This window comes from Triturus cristatus, chromosome 4_2, assembly GCF_964204655.1.
Source record: "Triturus cristatus chromosome 4_2, aTriCri1.1, whole genome shotgun sequence".
Classification (NCBI taxonomy): domain Eukaryota; kingdom Metazoa; phylum Chordata; class Amphibia; order Caudata; family Salamandridae; genus Triturus; species Triturus cristatus.
The window spans coordinates 865,788,139-865,805,555 of NC_140586.1; the positions used below are offsets into that span (position 1 = coordinate 865,788,139).

The 17,417-nt window shown below is 49.8% G+C and overlaps 1 protein-coding gene and 1 long non-coding RNA gene across 2 annotated transcripts in view; one reads left to right on the forward strand and one right to left on the reverse strand.

Moving 5' to 3' along the window:
- Positions 1–17,417, forward strand: part of AKR1A1 (aldo-keto reductase family 1 member A1) — a 1,289,949-nt gene that overhangs the window by 949,496 nt on the left and 323,036 nt on the right. Inside the window, exon 4 of the mRNA XM_085602859.1 lies at positions 6,897–7,048. Within this exon, the coding sequence (XP_085458985.1) occupies positions 6,897–7,048 (152 nt within the window). The remainder of the gene's footprint in view (positions 1–6,896; positions 7,049–17,417) is intronic.
- LOC146835279 (uncharacterized) overlaps positions 1–17,417 on the reverse strand; it is a 151,644-nt gene that overhangs the window by 72,685 nt on the left and 61,542 nt on the right. The gene's annotated exons all lie outside the window — the stretch shown is intronic.

Consider the following 17,417-nt stretch of genomic DNA (forward strand, 5'->3'; position numbering starts at 1 on the left):
GATGGAGCTTCGAGAAAGCACTTTTGCAAGATGCAGGATATCGGGCTCACATGCAAGCTTGGATCCAGGAGTTTCTGTAAATAAACACAGGAACTGCCTCAACTATGGTAGTCTGGGATACACTAAAAGCTGGTATTCGGGTAGAGATTTTAAGGTTCTCAATCAGGAAAAACAAGAAAGATAAATTACTAATAACTGATCTCCAGGAAAAACTAACAAAAGCAGAAACAAAACTAGTCCAAATGGTTCAAACTGGACTGGATATTGAGAACACCCAAAATGAAGTAATACTTACTAAGCCGGAAATAGGGGCGGTATTCGTGGAAAAAGCTGCAGCTAAGCGGGTGGCAATGCGGGAAAATAACTACGAGTGTAGCGACTGCATTGGTCATCACCTTGCTGTTAAAACCAGGCAGCAGGCCACAAGCAGCGAAATACTTGCAATCCAACTGTCAACAGGGATAGAGACCAGTGATCCTATCAAAATACAAGAGGGTTTTCGAGATTTCTACGCCAAGTTATACTCGGAGGAGAATAGCAGATCAGCTGATTCAGGAGAACCCGAAATCACCAACTATATAAAAGAGGTAGAGCTAAGGCAGCTCAGCCAGGACAACGGCGAGCAGTTGGAGGTTACCCCGACCTGGGATGACATCTCAGAAGCCTTAGCCAGCCTGCCAGATGGTAAAGGCGCAGGAATGGATGGCATTCCTGTGGAGTTCTATAAAATATTCGCATCTCAAATAAAATCCATCTTTCTTGCTGTAGTAACCGCTATATTCAACGGGGCTTCCCCTCCTGCCTCCTGGTCCAATGCCAAAATCTCTATATTTCCTAAAAAAGGTAAATCCCCCTTAGAGATGGGCTCATACAGACCAATCACACTCATAAACTGTGACTCCAAAGTCTATTCGAAAATACTCGCAATAAGAATATCTTCTGTAGTTGAGTCTCTGGTGTCAGAATGGCAACACGGATTCATCCCAGAGAAAAGTACCACCGAACATATTAGGCGGGCCATCACTCTGTTTGACGCAGCACAGGTTACAGGAGACCCGATGTCTCTGATTCTACTAGATGCTGAAAAAGCATTTGATCGGGTCTCCTGGCGGTTTCTGCGGTGTGTCAAGAAGAGGATGGGCTTTGGGCCAAAACGTACGCAAGCTGTACAAGCTCTGTACCAGAGCCCGACGGCTTGTGTGTCGATTAATGGGAGGTTAACTGAGCAATTTAACATCTCTCGGGGCACTAGGCAAGGCTGCCCTTGCTCCCCTTTGCCCTTTGCCCTCTACATAGATCCCCTAATTAAGAAAATTGAAAAGAATCCAGCAATCTTGGCAGTAAGCATGCAGGGAATCAACACCAAAATTATGGCCTACGCCGATGACTTGGCCATAACCACCCCTGAACCTGAGAGCGCTATTTTGGCATTGGAACTAGAGGCACAAAAATTTGGAAAAATCTCAGGGTATGCATTGAACAAAAATAAAACCCAAATAATAATAAACAATGAAGTTAATTGGATTGACAGCTGGATTGTTACAAAGGCCAAATATCTGGGGGTAACTATAACTGCCAACATAGACGAAATTGTAACTGAGAACCTATCCCCCCTTGGCCACCGAAACAAAGAGAGCCCTCAAACAAATTGACAATTTACACCTGACTCTTGTAGGCAGATGCAATGCAATTAAAATGACCTACTTCCAGAAATTGCTCTACTATTGTCGCTCCATCCCTTTGGAGTTAAGTAAGGCCAAGGTTGCAGAAATTTCAGCAACTCTTTAGGCAATTTATCTGGGCTTACTCACAACCTAGGCGGGCACTAAAGCAACTGTCTCTCCCCAGGGAGCGGGGTGGCTGGGCTTTTCCTAATATAGTACTTTATTACTGGGCTTCAGTTCTGCAATACAGCACTGAATTGGTGAAGGAACACTCCCTCTCTCCTTCAACCGGTCTTCCTTCACCATTTCGGCTTTTATTGGGAGAGGAGACCCGCGGTTGTCTGTTCAGGCAGGTATCCTTTGGATACTACAAGCGCGTCAGGTTCAAGACACTGATGAACTCCTTTAAGGTCTTTTGCAACATCCGCAGAACCTACGTGCTGGGAAGACTTAACTACTATACCCCTATCAGTGCGAACTGTAACTTGCCTGCTATCTTTGGTAGGTCCTATCTAGTAGACTGGTATAAGGCCGGTATTACAAAGCTAGGATACCTAATTTCCAGCGTAGGAGTTAAATCCTTTGCAGATCTACAAAGCAAATATAGATTGAAAAACCAAGACACCTTCAAACATCTTACTATTCGCGACTTTCTTTCTCGATAGGCCGGGGGGCCCGCAGGGTTTTCAGAGATTGAATTTATCAAAATGCTACAGGCCCCAGTGATCCCCCGGATAGGTCCTATCTACGCTGCTTTAAATAGCCATATACCAGATGATCTGTCTAGGATAGCTGATAAGTGGCTCATAAAACTAGAGGCCCCGCATAGCATGTTCTACAACTCACTGGAACTCTCCCAAAGCGACCTTCTGTCAGCGAAACTACAGGCGCAACATTTTAAAACCATCTTCTTTCTATATATTACCCCCAGCAAAATTGCCAAATGGGGAGCAGGCAAAGGGACATTGTGCCCTCGATGCTCGGAGTTTGGCGCTGATGTAGTACACATGTTCGCTGCCTGCCCAAAACTTACTCCTGTTCTTCTTAGAATACAGGACTTTCTTGGGAGGGTCATTTCCCAGGCTATAGTACTGACTCCCATAACCATACTGCTGGGGACACAAGAAGAGGTCAACAGGGAAAAAGGTGGAGCGCTTATTTTTGTCGCTATGACAGTGTGGAGGATCTGTGTTGCTTCAGCATGGATTGAGACCGATCCGCCTCCTTTTCTCCAATGGCTGGCTAGGCTAGTTGCAACCTACCACCTCGAAAAGGCTGTATATGATAAAAAAGGCCGCAAAGGGCGAAAGAAGGGGCTAGACATCTGGGGACCTTTCACTACCTGGCTGGAGGTAGTAAAAGGGACGTCCTGGTAAAGGGGCAGCTTATGGTCAGCCAAAGTCCTGACGGCGTTCATATTTTTTCTTCTTCTTTTTTTTCTTTTCCTTTTCTTTTCCTTTCTTTTATTTCTTCCTATGCTCTTTATTATTTCTTCTTTCTTTTACCTTGTATCTCTCCTTGTGGACTTTGAACCCAATGTTCCCAACTGTATATGTTTTCGTGTCCTTGAAACTTGGTAATTTTGCAGTAGTGGTGGGTGGGGGTGTGAGGTTGGGTGTTGAAAAAGTAAAATCTCTGTATTTACTGCATTAGAAAATAATAAAAAAAAGAAAAAGAAAAAGGCGAAGATGTTGAGCACTGCCTACAGCAATTCTTGGGTGCATACCGTCAGACTCCCCACTGTACGACACAGTGTGCCCGAGTGCATCTGTTATTCCAGAAGGTGCCTCGAGACGGCATTCCCACAGATCCATCCTGGAGTCCACCGGATTTGGACCCAGCGGCTACGCAAGCCAGGAGACGGACCACTAATGACAAGGCCAGCTTAGCGCAATGGGCGCAAGTGGCTGACATCCAAGTAGGTGACAGAGTCATAGTGAAGGACCGGTACCCTGTATGGAAGTACTGCACCCCGTACGAGCCAGAGGTATGGGAACTCACCAACGTGCAGGGAACTATTGTGTCGGGCAAGCACGGGACCCAGGTGGTCACAAGGCACGTCTCGTGGTTTAAGAAAGTGTTGGCCAGGGTCCCAGCAGAAAATGAGGAAACTGGAATAAAAGAGTGGGGAGAAAACATTGTGCCACAGAGTACCCCAAGGAATGATAATACAACGGCGCCAATGCGCCCGGAAGGTGGAACACCGGCTGGTGTAGAACAGATTAGCCCCAGTGTGAGCCCACTGTCATCGGGTGATAACTCAGTGGGGACTAGGGTTGAGAACAACTCCCGGAGCCAGAAGTATGGTCTTCGGCCGAATCCTGCTCCCAGCCTACGACTGAGAGACTTTGTGTGCCGTGTGTCTACGGAGTAAGTCATGAACATTATATGAACGTAGTATCTGAAAGATTGGAGGGATGTAGTGATGGTGCCACCCGGCCCGCACTCTACATTGTATCACGCATCCATGCACCAGGAGGGCGGGCTCGCCCGAAGGGATAAATAAAGGAGCGCAAGACTGCTTGGGGTCTTGGCTCGGAGAATATTCCAAGTGTCCGTGTGCACCTTCTTGCTAGCCTCAGTGCAGCGTGCGTCCAGCCAGGTCTGGACGCCACACCGCTGAAGGGTGCTTCTGTTCTCGCATATTCCCGCCATTTAACAATTAAAATATGGCTCTGTTATGTTTTTTCAGGTCTATCCTATGGCGCTTGCGCCGCAGGATCATCTGTTGTATGTACTTTGTGGGCCCTGGAGCATTGCGGCAGAATTGTTTGCTTCTGTGCTTTCTGCTTCGGGACTTTGGGGCAGATTTACAAGAAAGTGACTCAGTGCAGAGCACATGCCATTTGGCCGCGCCGCACTGAGTCACTTTCAATGCACAGGAATGCGACATATTTCAACAATATGTCGCATCTGGCGATAAGTTTTACACCGTGCTTGATAATATGGCCCAAGGTACCTTCACAACTGTAGGAGTGTGATGGTTAGTAGTTGTGTTTTTACTGTAGTTGGCTGTGCTGACAGTGGCAATGGGCAGTGCAGGCGGAAATTACATCCTAAAGAGAGCACTGGGACTTTTCTTTTTTTTTTTTTTACAACTTAAGTACATGTTAAAGTGTGAGCAGGGTCAAGGAAGTTGCATTCATATACACATACATTTCAAGTGCTATGTGGACTCCATGTGGTGGAAAGTAGTGCGTAACAAATCCCCCAATTAACCTGATATAATTATGTACAATGATTCACTTTTATCTCTATTTGCCTTAAGATCAATTAAGAAAATAAAATCCATTTTGAATGGAACTCCAATGTGAACCCCGGATAGGCTTGATGTGGCTTCAGGGTTTTGAGGCTTCCATTTTTCTGTCGGCATTGCAGATCGTAGAAGGCAGGGGATTTTTTTTATTAAGATAAACTTGTCTCTATGTTCCCGCAGTGTTACAATATCTGATTAGGGCATGCATATCATTTAAGGGACTGCTTAGAGACTGGCAGTAGTAGAACATCTGTGAAGGACTTGCTAGTTGAAATCTCATGAGTCTCCTTCAAATTGTTTGAAGAAAAGGCGACGCCCTTCTGTAGCCACTGTCACCCTACTCAGGCAAAGTATACATGGAGGCGGCCAAATGCCTTCATTAGAGGGTGTCGAATAGAAGGCATACCCCACAAAGGGGGGAGGGGGCGTATTGACAAACTTAAGAATCTTGATAGCCGAATAGAAATGATGGGAAATGGTGATCACCAAACTCTTCCGTAGGAGCAGGAAAGAGAAAAGAACCAGGACAGATATTGGGATCCAGCAGAAGAACCAGTAAAATGAGTAACAAGCATTTGCAATGCAATAGGTCTCAAATGTGCGAGAGTATGAGCTATTGGCATTGTAAACACCCACTTTGTACTTATAGTCCTTGCTTACGAGAAGCAAGGCTGGCAGTAAAAGAGGTGCAGTTACTGACAGCCTTGCTTCTCATAAGCAACCACTATAAGTTCAAAGTGCATGTTTATGCACCGCTTGCAGGTTTTCCAAACACATAAATAAAAGCATTGTCATTTACAATGCCAATAGCTCAAACTCTTGTAAATACAAGACCTACTGCATTGCAAATACTTGTTTCACTTCTCTTCAGGTGGCTTCCCTGTCTTCTCCTGTCCCCCCGAATGCCGACATCTCTTTTGTTTCCTCAGTTCTCTTTTCTGTGTACTCACTTCTCTTCTGTTTTTGTACTAAGTATTCTAGCTCAATGTTAATTGTTTGTTTTCTTACCTTTGTTACCTCAGTTGTGTTCTTTTACCTCACCTCCCCCCTCTTTCCTCACATTTTGCTGTGTTCTTGCTTTTCTCCATTATTTTCTTAACTGTTTCCCCACTTGTCCTCTATGATTCCTCTCCTCTGTCTTCCCTCACATTCTCCTGTGTCATTGCTTCTCTCCATATTTTTCTTAACTCTGTTTCTTCACTTGTCTTCCATGATTTCTCACCTCTCCTGTGTCTTCCCTCACATTCTTCTGTGTTCTTGCTTCTCGACATTATCTTCTTTACACAGTTTCCTCACTTGTCTTCTATGACTCCTCACTTCTCTTCTGTTCTTACTCATTTCTGACTCTGATGACGAGTTGTGTCGGATAACCTGCTTCTTTGGGGTTTCTCTGGGCACACATCAGCTGGTTTCGTTTGGAGGTAAGTGCCTGAAATGAGCACGTAAGTGCTCTTGACTCCTCAATGTTTGTACGTTTCACCCACTTAGCCACTTTGTTCCTTGTTTCTGTTCTCTGTTTCCTCAGTTCTAACTCCTGAGTTATTCTGACTCCTGCAGGACTCCCAATAAGGCAACGAATGGAAGTTTCCACGTCAATTGGGGTCACAGTTTTTGTGGAATTATTACACTCCCGAGTTGTTTTCACAACTCACGTTTTACCAGATATAAAACACTTGTGAAATTTGTGTGGGGGGAAAAAGGCCAGAAAGAGGCAAAACACACGATTCCCTGGTGTGCAAACGTCAGTACTGTGTATTATCCCCTATTCCGCACTCGTAGTGATCTGGTAATAGCACACTGAGGAAATATCGCGCTCTGCAGTATTACCACATCATTTTACTGCAGGCCTCGTAGTAATGAGCCCTCAAGTGTCCTTGCCTCTTTCCAGTGTTTTAAACCCTCTGTTTCCTCACTTGTCTTCTTTGCTTCCATACCCTTCTTCAGTCTTACCCCATTCTTCTTCCTTCCTCTCTCAGGCCATCAAGAGGGAGGAGCTGTTTGTGACCTCCAAGCTCTGGAACACCAAGCACCACCCCGAGGATGTGGAGCCCGCACTGAGGAAGTCCTTGCAGGACCTGCAGCTTGAGTACCTGGACCTGTACCTGATGCACTGGCCCTACGGCTTCCAGTGAGTGCTGGCACTTTCAGTAGCAGGAATCCATCTTGTGTGATAAGAGGGGCAGGAACACTTGCTGTTGCTTGCTTTTGATTGGGTTTACAAAAAGACTGAAATTATGATGTGATAGGCCTTTAGACTTATCACACTTATCCAGTCACACAGTTAACTTAAAAGTGAGAACCAGGCCATGAGCAAGTCAAGTCAAGTCAAAGATATGTTTATTTAGATCATAATCTTTAAACAATACAAAACAATTAGTGTAATTTAAAATTAATTCACATCAATCGCACCGGCAATTTTACCGATTAAATATTCAGACCAAATTAAAACCAAATTAAAATCCTCTTGACCTATATGCATATCAGATAATAAATAAATCTCACTTCATTGTTAGTGGGTCTACTCCCTACGAAATTATAAAACCGGTTCTAGACTAGATATAAAAATATTTCATTATAAAATTCTAAAATATCAGTTCTAATTTATTATAAAACTCTGTACTGCCTTTATGAACTTCCCCAAGGCGATTGCAATTTCTATGTTGGGCATTTCTGTGATAACATTGATCGCTTGTGCCCGGTTTCTTATGCCATATTTTACAAATATTGGACGTAGCCAGAGTTTGCGTTGCTCTAGGATTGTTAGACAGTCCAGCAGAATATGCACTGAGTCTGCTTATGTTCCCAGGTTACATTTACAGCACCCTTTGGGATCGAGCATTTTATTTTTGCTTCCTTTGTTTATTAACCATGGGTTAATCTCAATGCGGAACCTTAAGATCTCCTGTCTATACCATGGATTTGGTAAGATATCCAGGTAAGGGAACCAATTTTCCTTTGCCCAGGAGTTCATCATAAACTTTACTGATTTTTTCTTGCTAAGGTATTCCTTGTCTGCTCTTTTTGATGCTTCTTGACCATTATACTTTAACTCTTTTTTTGTGCCTTCTATCTTTTTTTTTTTTTGAAACCGTTTATTACAAGTCTCAAGAATATACAAGTATGGGCCTACAACCTTCCGGCCGGCCGCTAGTAATGATAGGAGCATAAGACATACATTTATAAAACACGTGGCGTTGCAGAGGAGCATGCTCAGGAGGTAACAACGTCATAAGCCACATCAGCCAGACCCCACAATACGGTTTCATTTTAAATTACGAACAACAAGAAAAACCACACCCACAAGGCAACCCGCAATCGGAAATAGCAGCACGTGCTCCCCTAGATGGGGGATCCCAACTATCCACAGGAGTCTAAAGAGGGGGAAGAGAACAGAGCGAGGACTGGGGGAACCCAGTGCCCGGTGCCGGGGGAAGGAGTCGGCTAAGGGGACGGGGCTGGTGAGGTATCAGGCAGCAACGGTGGTGCACAGATACCCCCGCGGTAGGCGTTCCAGGGGCCCCATACTTTCACCCATGTCCCAGGCTTACCCCTCGCCACATACACCACCTTTTCTCGAAACATGCACCAGTCCATGTGTTCTTTCCAGGCCGATACCGTCGGGGGCCTCTGGGATCCCCACAGTTGAGCAATATCACGCTTAGCTATCATATATCCCAGAGTCACCCACCACGTCTGCGGAGCCGAGTAATCAGTTGGTTCCCACACATTCAACAGGCATCTCCTCGCTTCAGGCAGCAGCGCCACATGCGTAACCACTCGCAGGACCTCATGCACACCACGCCAGAATCGCTCCACCTCCGGGCATTCCCACAAGATATGCAGAAAGGTCGCCAAAGCACCACACCCACGCTTACACAACCCATCTTCAGCATAGCCCATACGCAGAAGCCTTGGCCCCGTCATGTAGACCCGGTGGAGTATCTTGAGCTGGACGAAGCGAAGGCGAGCCGGTATGGCCACCTCCTTCGGGGAGGCCACCGCGGAGGTCCAGTCCTCGTCGTCCAACTCCAGCCCGTCGGCAACCCAAGCCTCACGGAGGGCAGTCAGCAAGCCCGAGCGGTCGTTGATCAGTTTTTTGTAGATCAGTGAGATCGTGCTGTCCGGGACGTGGCCATCCAGCACTCTATCCTCCAGGGGGGAAGACTCCGGGATGGAGGCAACGTCTGGGAAGACGGAGCCCAGTGCATGACGGACCTGCAAATACCGAAAGTACTCACTGCCCTGCAACTGAAATTCCGTCTGCAGCGTCTCGAACGTTTTAAATCCTCCCCTCGTCCAGAGATCCCCCACTTTGCTGATGCCTATTATGTCCCACTTCTCGAAGCCCTTCGAGGTCCACAGGGAGCCCAACCGCTCAGACGCATATAGTGGTGACGCCCGGGTCAAACGGTCCTTCCACCCCATAGCTGCATTGGCCGCGTGCCACACTCGCACCATGACACGCGTGGGGCCCGTCAGACGAGCGTCGGGCGTGCTAGAATAGAGCGCTCGATTGTAGTCGCCACCTGGCAGTAGCATCTTGTCCATTTCAAATGCCGGGTTTAAGGCAGGCCCGTATAGGCCATGGTTAATTGCAGCTAGCTGGGAGGCCCAATAGTACCGTTTAATATCCGGGAGGGCAATCCCCCCGTCATACCATGGGAGCGTCAACTTCGCCAGGGCAATACGCGGCCTCCCGTCCCAGAACAGGCGGCGTTGCAGACTCTCCACCTCACGGAAGTAGCGCGCCGGGACTAAGTCCATAGTGTTCTGCAAAGCGTACAGGAAGCGTGGCAACGACATCATCTTGAACAATGCCGCCCGGCCGAGCGGCGAAAGCGGCAGGCGCCGCCAGCGCGTGACGTCCGCCTTCAGGCGCTGGAGGGGGGGAAGCAAGTTCCGTTCGTAGCGGGCCTCCGGGTCCAGAGTAATGAAGACACCCAGGTACCTAAACCCCCGCGAGGCGATCTGGATCGGACAGCCCCGCGGGAGGATGGGAGCCTCCCCAGAGAGCACATACACACATGATTTAGCCCAGTTGATGACAAGGCCGGAGTTGCGGCCGAATGAATGTAAAACATCAACCAGTACTATTAGTGATTTACGTGGGGAGGCTAGGTACAGAAGGATGTCATCAGCGTGTAGGGACACGCGGTCCTCATACTCGGGGGTCCAACGGAGACCACGGATAGAAGGATGCCACCGCAGCCACTCCGCCAGGGGCTCCAAGGCAAGCGCAAACAGGAGCGGCGACAAGGGGCAGCCCTGTCGGGTGCCCCGGCCCAGCTCGAACGGGGCCGATACTCTTCCGTTCACCACCACCTGCGCCAATGGGCCCGAATACAACAATTTGACCCAACTGATGAACCCTGGGCCAAATCCAAACTTCGCAAGCATCGCCCAAATGTATGGCCACTCAAGCGTATCAAACGCCATGGTGGCGTCTAAGGACGCCAGAATGGCCGGTTCCCGTATGAATGGGACACGTGCGAGCACCCCATGCAAACGCCGCAGGTTAAGGGCCGTGTTGCGATGGGGAATAAAGCCGGACTGGTCCTGATGAACCAGATCGCCCACCACGCCGACCAGCCGATTGGCCAGTACCTTGGCGAGAATTTTGGGCTCCGCATTCAATAGCGAGATAGGCCGATAGGATGTAACCCGGTCCCGAGGTCTCCCTTCCTTGTGGATCACCACAATTGTAGCCAGACGCTGGTCCAGCGGGAGGGAGCCCAGCGAGTGGGCCGCCAGGAACATTGCGCGGAGGTGGGGCGCCAGTGTATCCGGTCGCAACTTGTACAACTCGATAGGGATACCATTCGGGCCCATGGCCTTGCCAGAAGCGACCGAACGTATGGCGAGGGCGATCTCGTCGGAGGTGGGAGCGGTGTCCAGCGACACCCTGTCCTCCTCCGAAAGGGAAGGCAGCGCGATATCCCTAAGCAGAGCACGGGAATCCTCTTCAGAGCAGGAAGAGACCGGGGAATACACCTCACGGAAATAATCCGCGAAACAGGAGACAATTTCTTCTGGCTCAGTTACACACACACCATCCGTTTTCTCAATCAGCGGGACCACACGAGTCGCTCTCTCCTTTTTGCCCAACCACGCTATCAGTTTACCAGCCTTATCACCCACATCATACAGTCGCCCCTGTTGCTCTCTACTGAGGCCCCTGGCCGCCTCCGTGACGAGGGCCCTATAGGCCGCCTGCTTGAGTTGGAGGACATGTAGTGCAGCATCCGTCACCCCACCCTCTAGATCACCCTCCAATTCGGCTATTTCAGCCTCCACCCGGGTCACCTCCTCCCGCTCGCGCCTCCGGGCGTGGGAAATAAGGGATAGGGCCTCCCCTCTAAGAACTGTCTTGAAGGCCTCCCACAGGGAGATAGCCGAAGGCACGGACCCCACGTTCTCATCAAAATATCGCTGCAAGGATTTAATCAAGTCAGCGCGAATGATGGGGTCGCGCAGGTACCAGGAATTGATTGGGACTACCCTACCCTCACCCCTCGGAAAGACATCAAAATGTAACAGGAGCGGGGAGTGATCTGAGATACCCCGTGCTAAATGGCGCACCTCTCCCACCCTCCCGACATAGGCCGCCGGGACAAGTACATAATCAAGCCGTGAGAGACTACCATGAGCCCCCGAGTGGAATGTGTACTGCAGCTGCGTGGGATGTTTTAAGCGCCAGCAGTCCACCAATCCCAGTGTATCCAAGAGGCCGGATAGCCACGCCTATGCCCGGGGGAGGTCCCTAGGGGGGTGACGATCCACAGTCCCAGAAACCACCGCATTAAAGTCCCCCTCCACCACCAGAAGCCCCCCCGGAAGGCCAAGGAGGAGGCGCCCCAGGTCTGCAAAGGTGGTCGACTGCAGCCCCGGTGGGACGTAGACTGACACAAAGACAACCACTTTGCCCTCCATTCTCCCCACCAAGACAGTGTAACGTCCCCTATCATCGTGGAGCACCTCATCAATTTCCAATGGGAGCGAGTTCTTTACCATGATGCCCACACCCCTTGAGCCTGACGTGAAGCCCGAGTGGGCCACTAGGCGGTAGCCACGCCGATTCATGGCACAGAAGGAATTGCCAATAAGGTGTGTCTCCTGCAGAAAGACTACATCGGGCGAGAGTCGCTTCAAAAACTGCAGGACCACACCTCGTTTGATCCTGTCCCCCAGTCCATTAACGTTCCAAGACAACAAAGTTAATTCCCTACCCCCCATCATACACAGAAGCCATCATTCGTCCCCCCGAGAGCACCTTAAAACCAACACAAAAATAAGTTTGCCTTGTGATAAAAACGAACAACACCCCATCCCTGCCCACCCACCCCAACCAAACTCCCCCCTCCCTGCACCCCTGCATGAGCCCAAACAGCCCCCCCAACGTGCAGTGTGCCTGTCGCTCCATAGATAGTTAAACTGACTAGACCCCCAGAGGAGGAGGGAGAACCCCCAAGAGACCCCACACAACCTCCATAGGAGGGGAACTTATACGAACAGACGCATGGTCAAAAATGGCATCAATTTCGTCCAGAGCGAGGCCTAATATTAGTCCCTCAGACCTGATCCGGCGAGCCCTCTCCCCCCACCGCTCCCCCCCCGCCCCCCCGATCCCGATCCTCAGACAGAGTATCCAGCCAGTCCCCGGCCGCTTCGGGACGATCAAAAAAGTGTGTGCGACCATCCACCTCCACTCGCAGCTTAGCTGGGAAAAGCATGGCATACTTGAGGTTTAGATCCCGAAGACGGCGTTTGACACCGAGGAAGCTCAGTCTCTGCTTCTGGACCGCTGGGGTGAAATCAGGATAAAAATTAACGTCCATATTTTCAAGTCTGGCCGGTCCCTGTAGTCTGGAGGATTGCAGGATAGCGTCTCTGTCCCGAAAATTGAAAATCCGGGCAATAAGAGGCCTCGGAGGGGCTCCGACCTTAGGCCTTCCCCCGGGAACCCTGTGGGCCCTCTCCACCGCGAAAAATTTACTCAGCCCCCGTGGCTGGAGATGGGTAACAATCAGGTCTTCCACGAATAGGTCCGCCGCCGCCTCCTCACGTCCCTCAGGCACCCCGATGATGCGGATGTTGTTCCTCCGGGCCCGACTCTCGGAGTCTTCCAGGCGGCGATCCATCAGCGCACTCGCCTGACCAAGCCGGCGCACCTCCTTTTGTAGGGCCGCCACATCTGTCGTAAGGCCCGATGCGGTGTGGGCCAAAGAATCGACTCGGTCGTTGGTCTTGGAAAGATCGGCCCTTACCAGGCCAACATCCACGAGGACCGAGTCGATCTTCTGCGCCAGTGTATCAAAACGCTGGCCCACCGAGGCCTTCATCTCGGCGATGGCGCCCATGACATCCCTCAGAGTCAGATCCGTGGGCAGATCAGGAGCATCAGTAGGGCCCTCAGGGGACCTGCGTGGCACCTCGGGAGATCCCTTCTGGAGGGTATAGCGGTCCATGCTGTTGGACTGATGGACTGCGCCACGCCGGGTCGATTTTACCTTTGCCCGGTCACCATCTTGTTTCGTGGCCATGGTCCCAGTCTCCCGGTCGCACCAGCCACGTCGTGAAGGGCAGGCAAGCCGGTTCACGGGTTCCGGGGGGGGGCCACCTCAGATCTGCGGGGTGGATCACAGCCGGCGGGCAGGCAGGGTCCCCCAGCGAGGCCACACCAACACACAAAGCCCCGCGACCCAACCTCGCAGAGACAGCAAGGAGGGTGCGAAAGCGAAAGTGAAAGTGCGGGGTACGCGAGTCGCCAAGCCCTGCCCGCCGCTGTTGTTCACTTTGTCTCCGGATCACCCCACAGCTCAAATCCGGGGTTCGGCGAGGAGAAGGCCGCAAACCTCGATCGGTGCTCCCGCCGGTGTCCGAGGTCCGATTTGGAAGCGGAAAACGGGTGCCACCTCAGCTCAGGCTCACCAACACAGTCCCCTCATCTAGGACAGGATATTTTCAGGATAGTTGTAGGAGGTCGCGGAGGTCCTCGGGAGCCTCGCACCTACGCGGCCATCTTGGTTGCGCGCTAGGCTCCTCCCCCCTGTGCCTTCTATCTTAAGTAACGCACGGCATAAGACCACTTTTGTATTCTCAGCGGCCTGTACCACTTTCTTACTACACCTTTTTGCCCAACTTAAATTACTTTGTTGAATCTCATTACGACACCAATATGCAACTTTTTGTCCATTGTCATTCTCCAGGCATTTCCAAAATCTAATCGCTGCTACTTGTACTTGTACTCCCCACGCCATTGTTCCTATTTCTAATCTTAATGCTTGGATCATTGCTGATGGGGGCAGTGATAAGAGGTTTTTCAGGCATTTTCCTTCCTCCAGGTCCCAGACATCTTTACCGCTCAAATAAATGATTTCTGCTCCATAGAGTACTTGCGATGGTATCATTGCATTGAAAGCCTTTAATAGAGGACGATGGGACATATCCCCATAGTCACGGTTAAACATTTTTAGCCGGGAAATTGTTGTATGTGCCTTCGCTTTTTGGGCTTCTAGGTGTGTGTGCCAGTTTAATGTTTTATCAAACCACACACCTAGATAGCGGTATTCATTAACAGATGAGCAGAGCAGGGATTGCTGGTGGTGCCTTCAAATTTAGCCTGCCATGGAGGACAACCCCATGTCGCTCTTTCCTCCATCGTCTTCAGAACTTGGCAAGAGAGCTTTACCTCTCCCAGGCACATATATGAGCATTTGTCAAGGGAAGAAGACAAGCTTAAACCCCAAACAAGTACATATGTACCAAATAAGATGGAAAAACCTGTGTAAACACTGCTCAAAGAATACAGGCGAGTCACCCAAACACCCATTTTGCTTTGAGGCAAGCACAGAAAAGAGGGATTAAAAATGTCTATACTGAAACGTTTCTGTGATGTTATATTACCTACTGGCAGTCGCCAGTAGGTAGTTATAGTTAGGACCTAGTTTCCACAGGAAGAGCATTTTCTTCATTTGCCAATAACTTTGGCGTTGTTTAATGATCTTCACGAAATTTTTTAAACTGATATGACTCTCACTTCAGCTGCTGTCTTGAAAGTTTCAGGGTGATCCGTCAAGCGGGGGCCGAGAACAAGGGGTTGCTTAAAACTGCATTTTCCTCATGTTAATTCCCATAGGACCTTTAGACAAGGCTATAGTCCATCTGCTGAACAGAATTACACCAAATTTGGTAGGAATGTAGATATTGGCCCAAGGAAGTGCTTTTTGTGATTTGGTGTAAATCCGTTTAGTAGTTGTGGAGTTATTTTAAGGTTTTTCAGATATACAACTGGGGACATGAGGATCCGCAATCCCACTGAGATCTCGTGCTGAGATCTGATTGGCTGCCAACACTACAAACCAGGAAGTATTGGCAGCTATCTTGTGACTCGGTTGGACCAAGTCACAGGAGAAAACATTAAAAATAAAGACATGGGGGCAGGATAAAAACTCCCTGAACCTCTAGGCCTCGGGGTGGGGGTGGGGGGTGCGGGGGTGTTCCCACAGGGATCCCCAGGGGTAAAAAAAACATTTTTTAAAACTTATTGTCAGGAGTCGCTCTGGATCTGCAAATCCCGCTGAAAATGTAAAAAAAAAGAAGCAGGAGCTCTTCGTTAGCAATTAGCCCCCGGGTGGGCCAGATCCTTGGGTCAGATTTGATAGTAAGGCAGGGGGTGCCCATGCTGCACCCCTCTGGCCCGGGGACCCCCACCTCTCTGGGGTAAACTTGCGTTAACTGATGCGGGGGCTCACACGGCCTCCCCGTAGCCCTGGGACCGCCACCTCCCAGGGGCTATTGATTGAAATCAATGTGGGGGAGGCCAATATGGTCTCCCCAGCAGCCACAGGGATGGCCGCCTCCCCGGTATTAATGCGGGGGGCCGCTAGGCCTGGGGCAAATTTGAAGAAAGGAGGGGGGCTGTTTGGCCCCCCTCGTGGAGCCCTGGATGGCCCTGGTGACTGCCCCCCCCCGGGGCCGGCTCAAGCAATGGCCCAGGTTGCTCACCCATGGGACATTGCAGTTTTCTATGGCTGGCAAAAGCATACATAGCAAACAGTGCTCCGCTTTGAGCAAGCAAGAGTATTTTGCTCTTGCTTGCTCAAAGCAGAGCACAATTTGCTTTTATACACAGGGAGCTACATGTTAGCAGCTCCCTATGTGTAAAAGCAATGTGGGCTTCCAAATGACATGGGGAGCCAGCAGGGACCACAGGGGCCTTCAGGCTCCACTGTGGTCCCCATCAAAGACAGAGGGTGCCCTAGGGGGGACCAGGGCACCCACATTACAGGCCGGGCCCCGGGGACGGGGTCCCCGGAGCTGAAATCGTGCCAGGAGGGGGGGCAGCCCTGCCCCTCCCCCATTACTTAAAAAATTAGCAATAATAAAAAGCTGGGATTTGGGGTCCCCGGGGTGTAAATCGGATGTCCTTGGGGGCCAACTACCCCTCCTGGTACCTCCAGTACCAGTAAGTCCCACACAGCGGGATTGCTAAGAGCTCTTTGGAGGACACGCCCCCTTTCTTCACCACTCTGCAGACCCGGCTCGTGGCGCACTACTGGTTGGGGGATGAAGTCCACTTTACTCCTGAGGGATCTTAGGAGCCAAGAAGCCCCCTGGTACCTCCTGTAAGTCCTACATAGCGGGCTTCCTGAAAGCTAGTCGGAGACCCCACTCCTTTCTTCACCACTCTGCAAACGCGACTACTACTTAAAAAACCATAGAAATTCACGAAAAAAACAAAGGTTACAGGGACGTTGTAGTTAGGAATTCGTTTTTACCAAAACCTTAGAAATTCACTGAAAAAAACAAAGGTTACGGACACGTTATAGTTAGGCTCAGGTTTCACTCGTACAAAACCAGTGAAATTGAGCAGTTATAGTTAGCTGAGCTAACTATAATGCACGCCCCCCCGCAATGCACTGCTTATGACCTCACATATTACATTACTCATGACATGGTCAGTTACATCACTGATGACATCTCAAAGGACATACTGACATCACTGATGACATCATCCACAGAATCACTGACGCACCCACTCACACTCCCATAGAACCTTCTATACACAGACTTCCACTCAACCATTCACAAACCCATTCACAGACCCATACCAGTACTTACACACTCGCTCACTGATTCATAGATCTGCTCACACAATCACTCATACACCCATAGTTACTCACACACTGTGTCAGTCACCCATAGAGCTACTCACACACCTAGTCACTCACCCATACAATCACACATCCACTTACTCGCCCATACAGATACACACACACCCACTCACTTACTCATACAGATATTAACACGTACTCACTCACCTATACAGTCACTCAAGCACACACCCACCCATACAGCCACTCTCGCATTCACTCACTCACCCATACAGACACACATATACCCCATCACTCACCTATACTGCCTTTCACATACCCAGTTACTCACACATATACCACTGACACATCCACTTACCACACAGCCATACACACACTCACTGA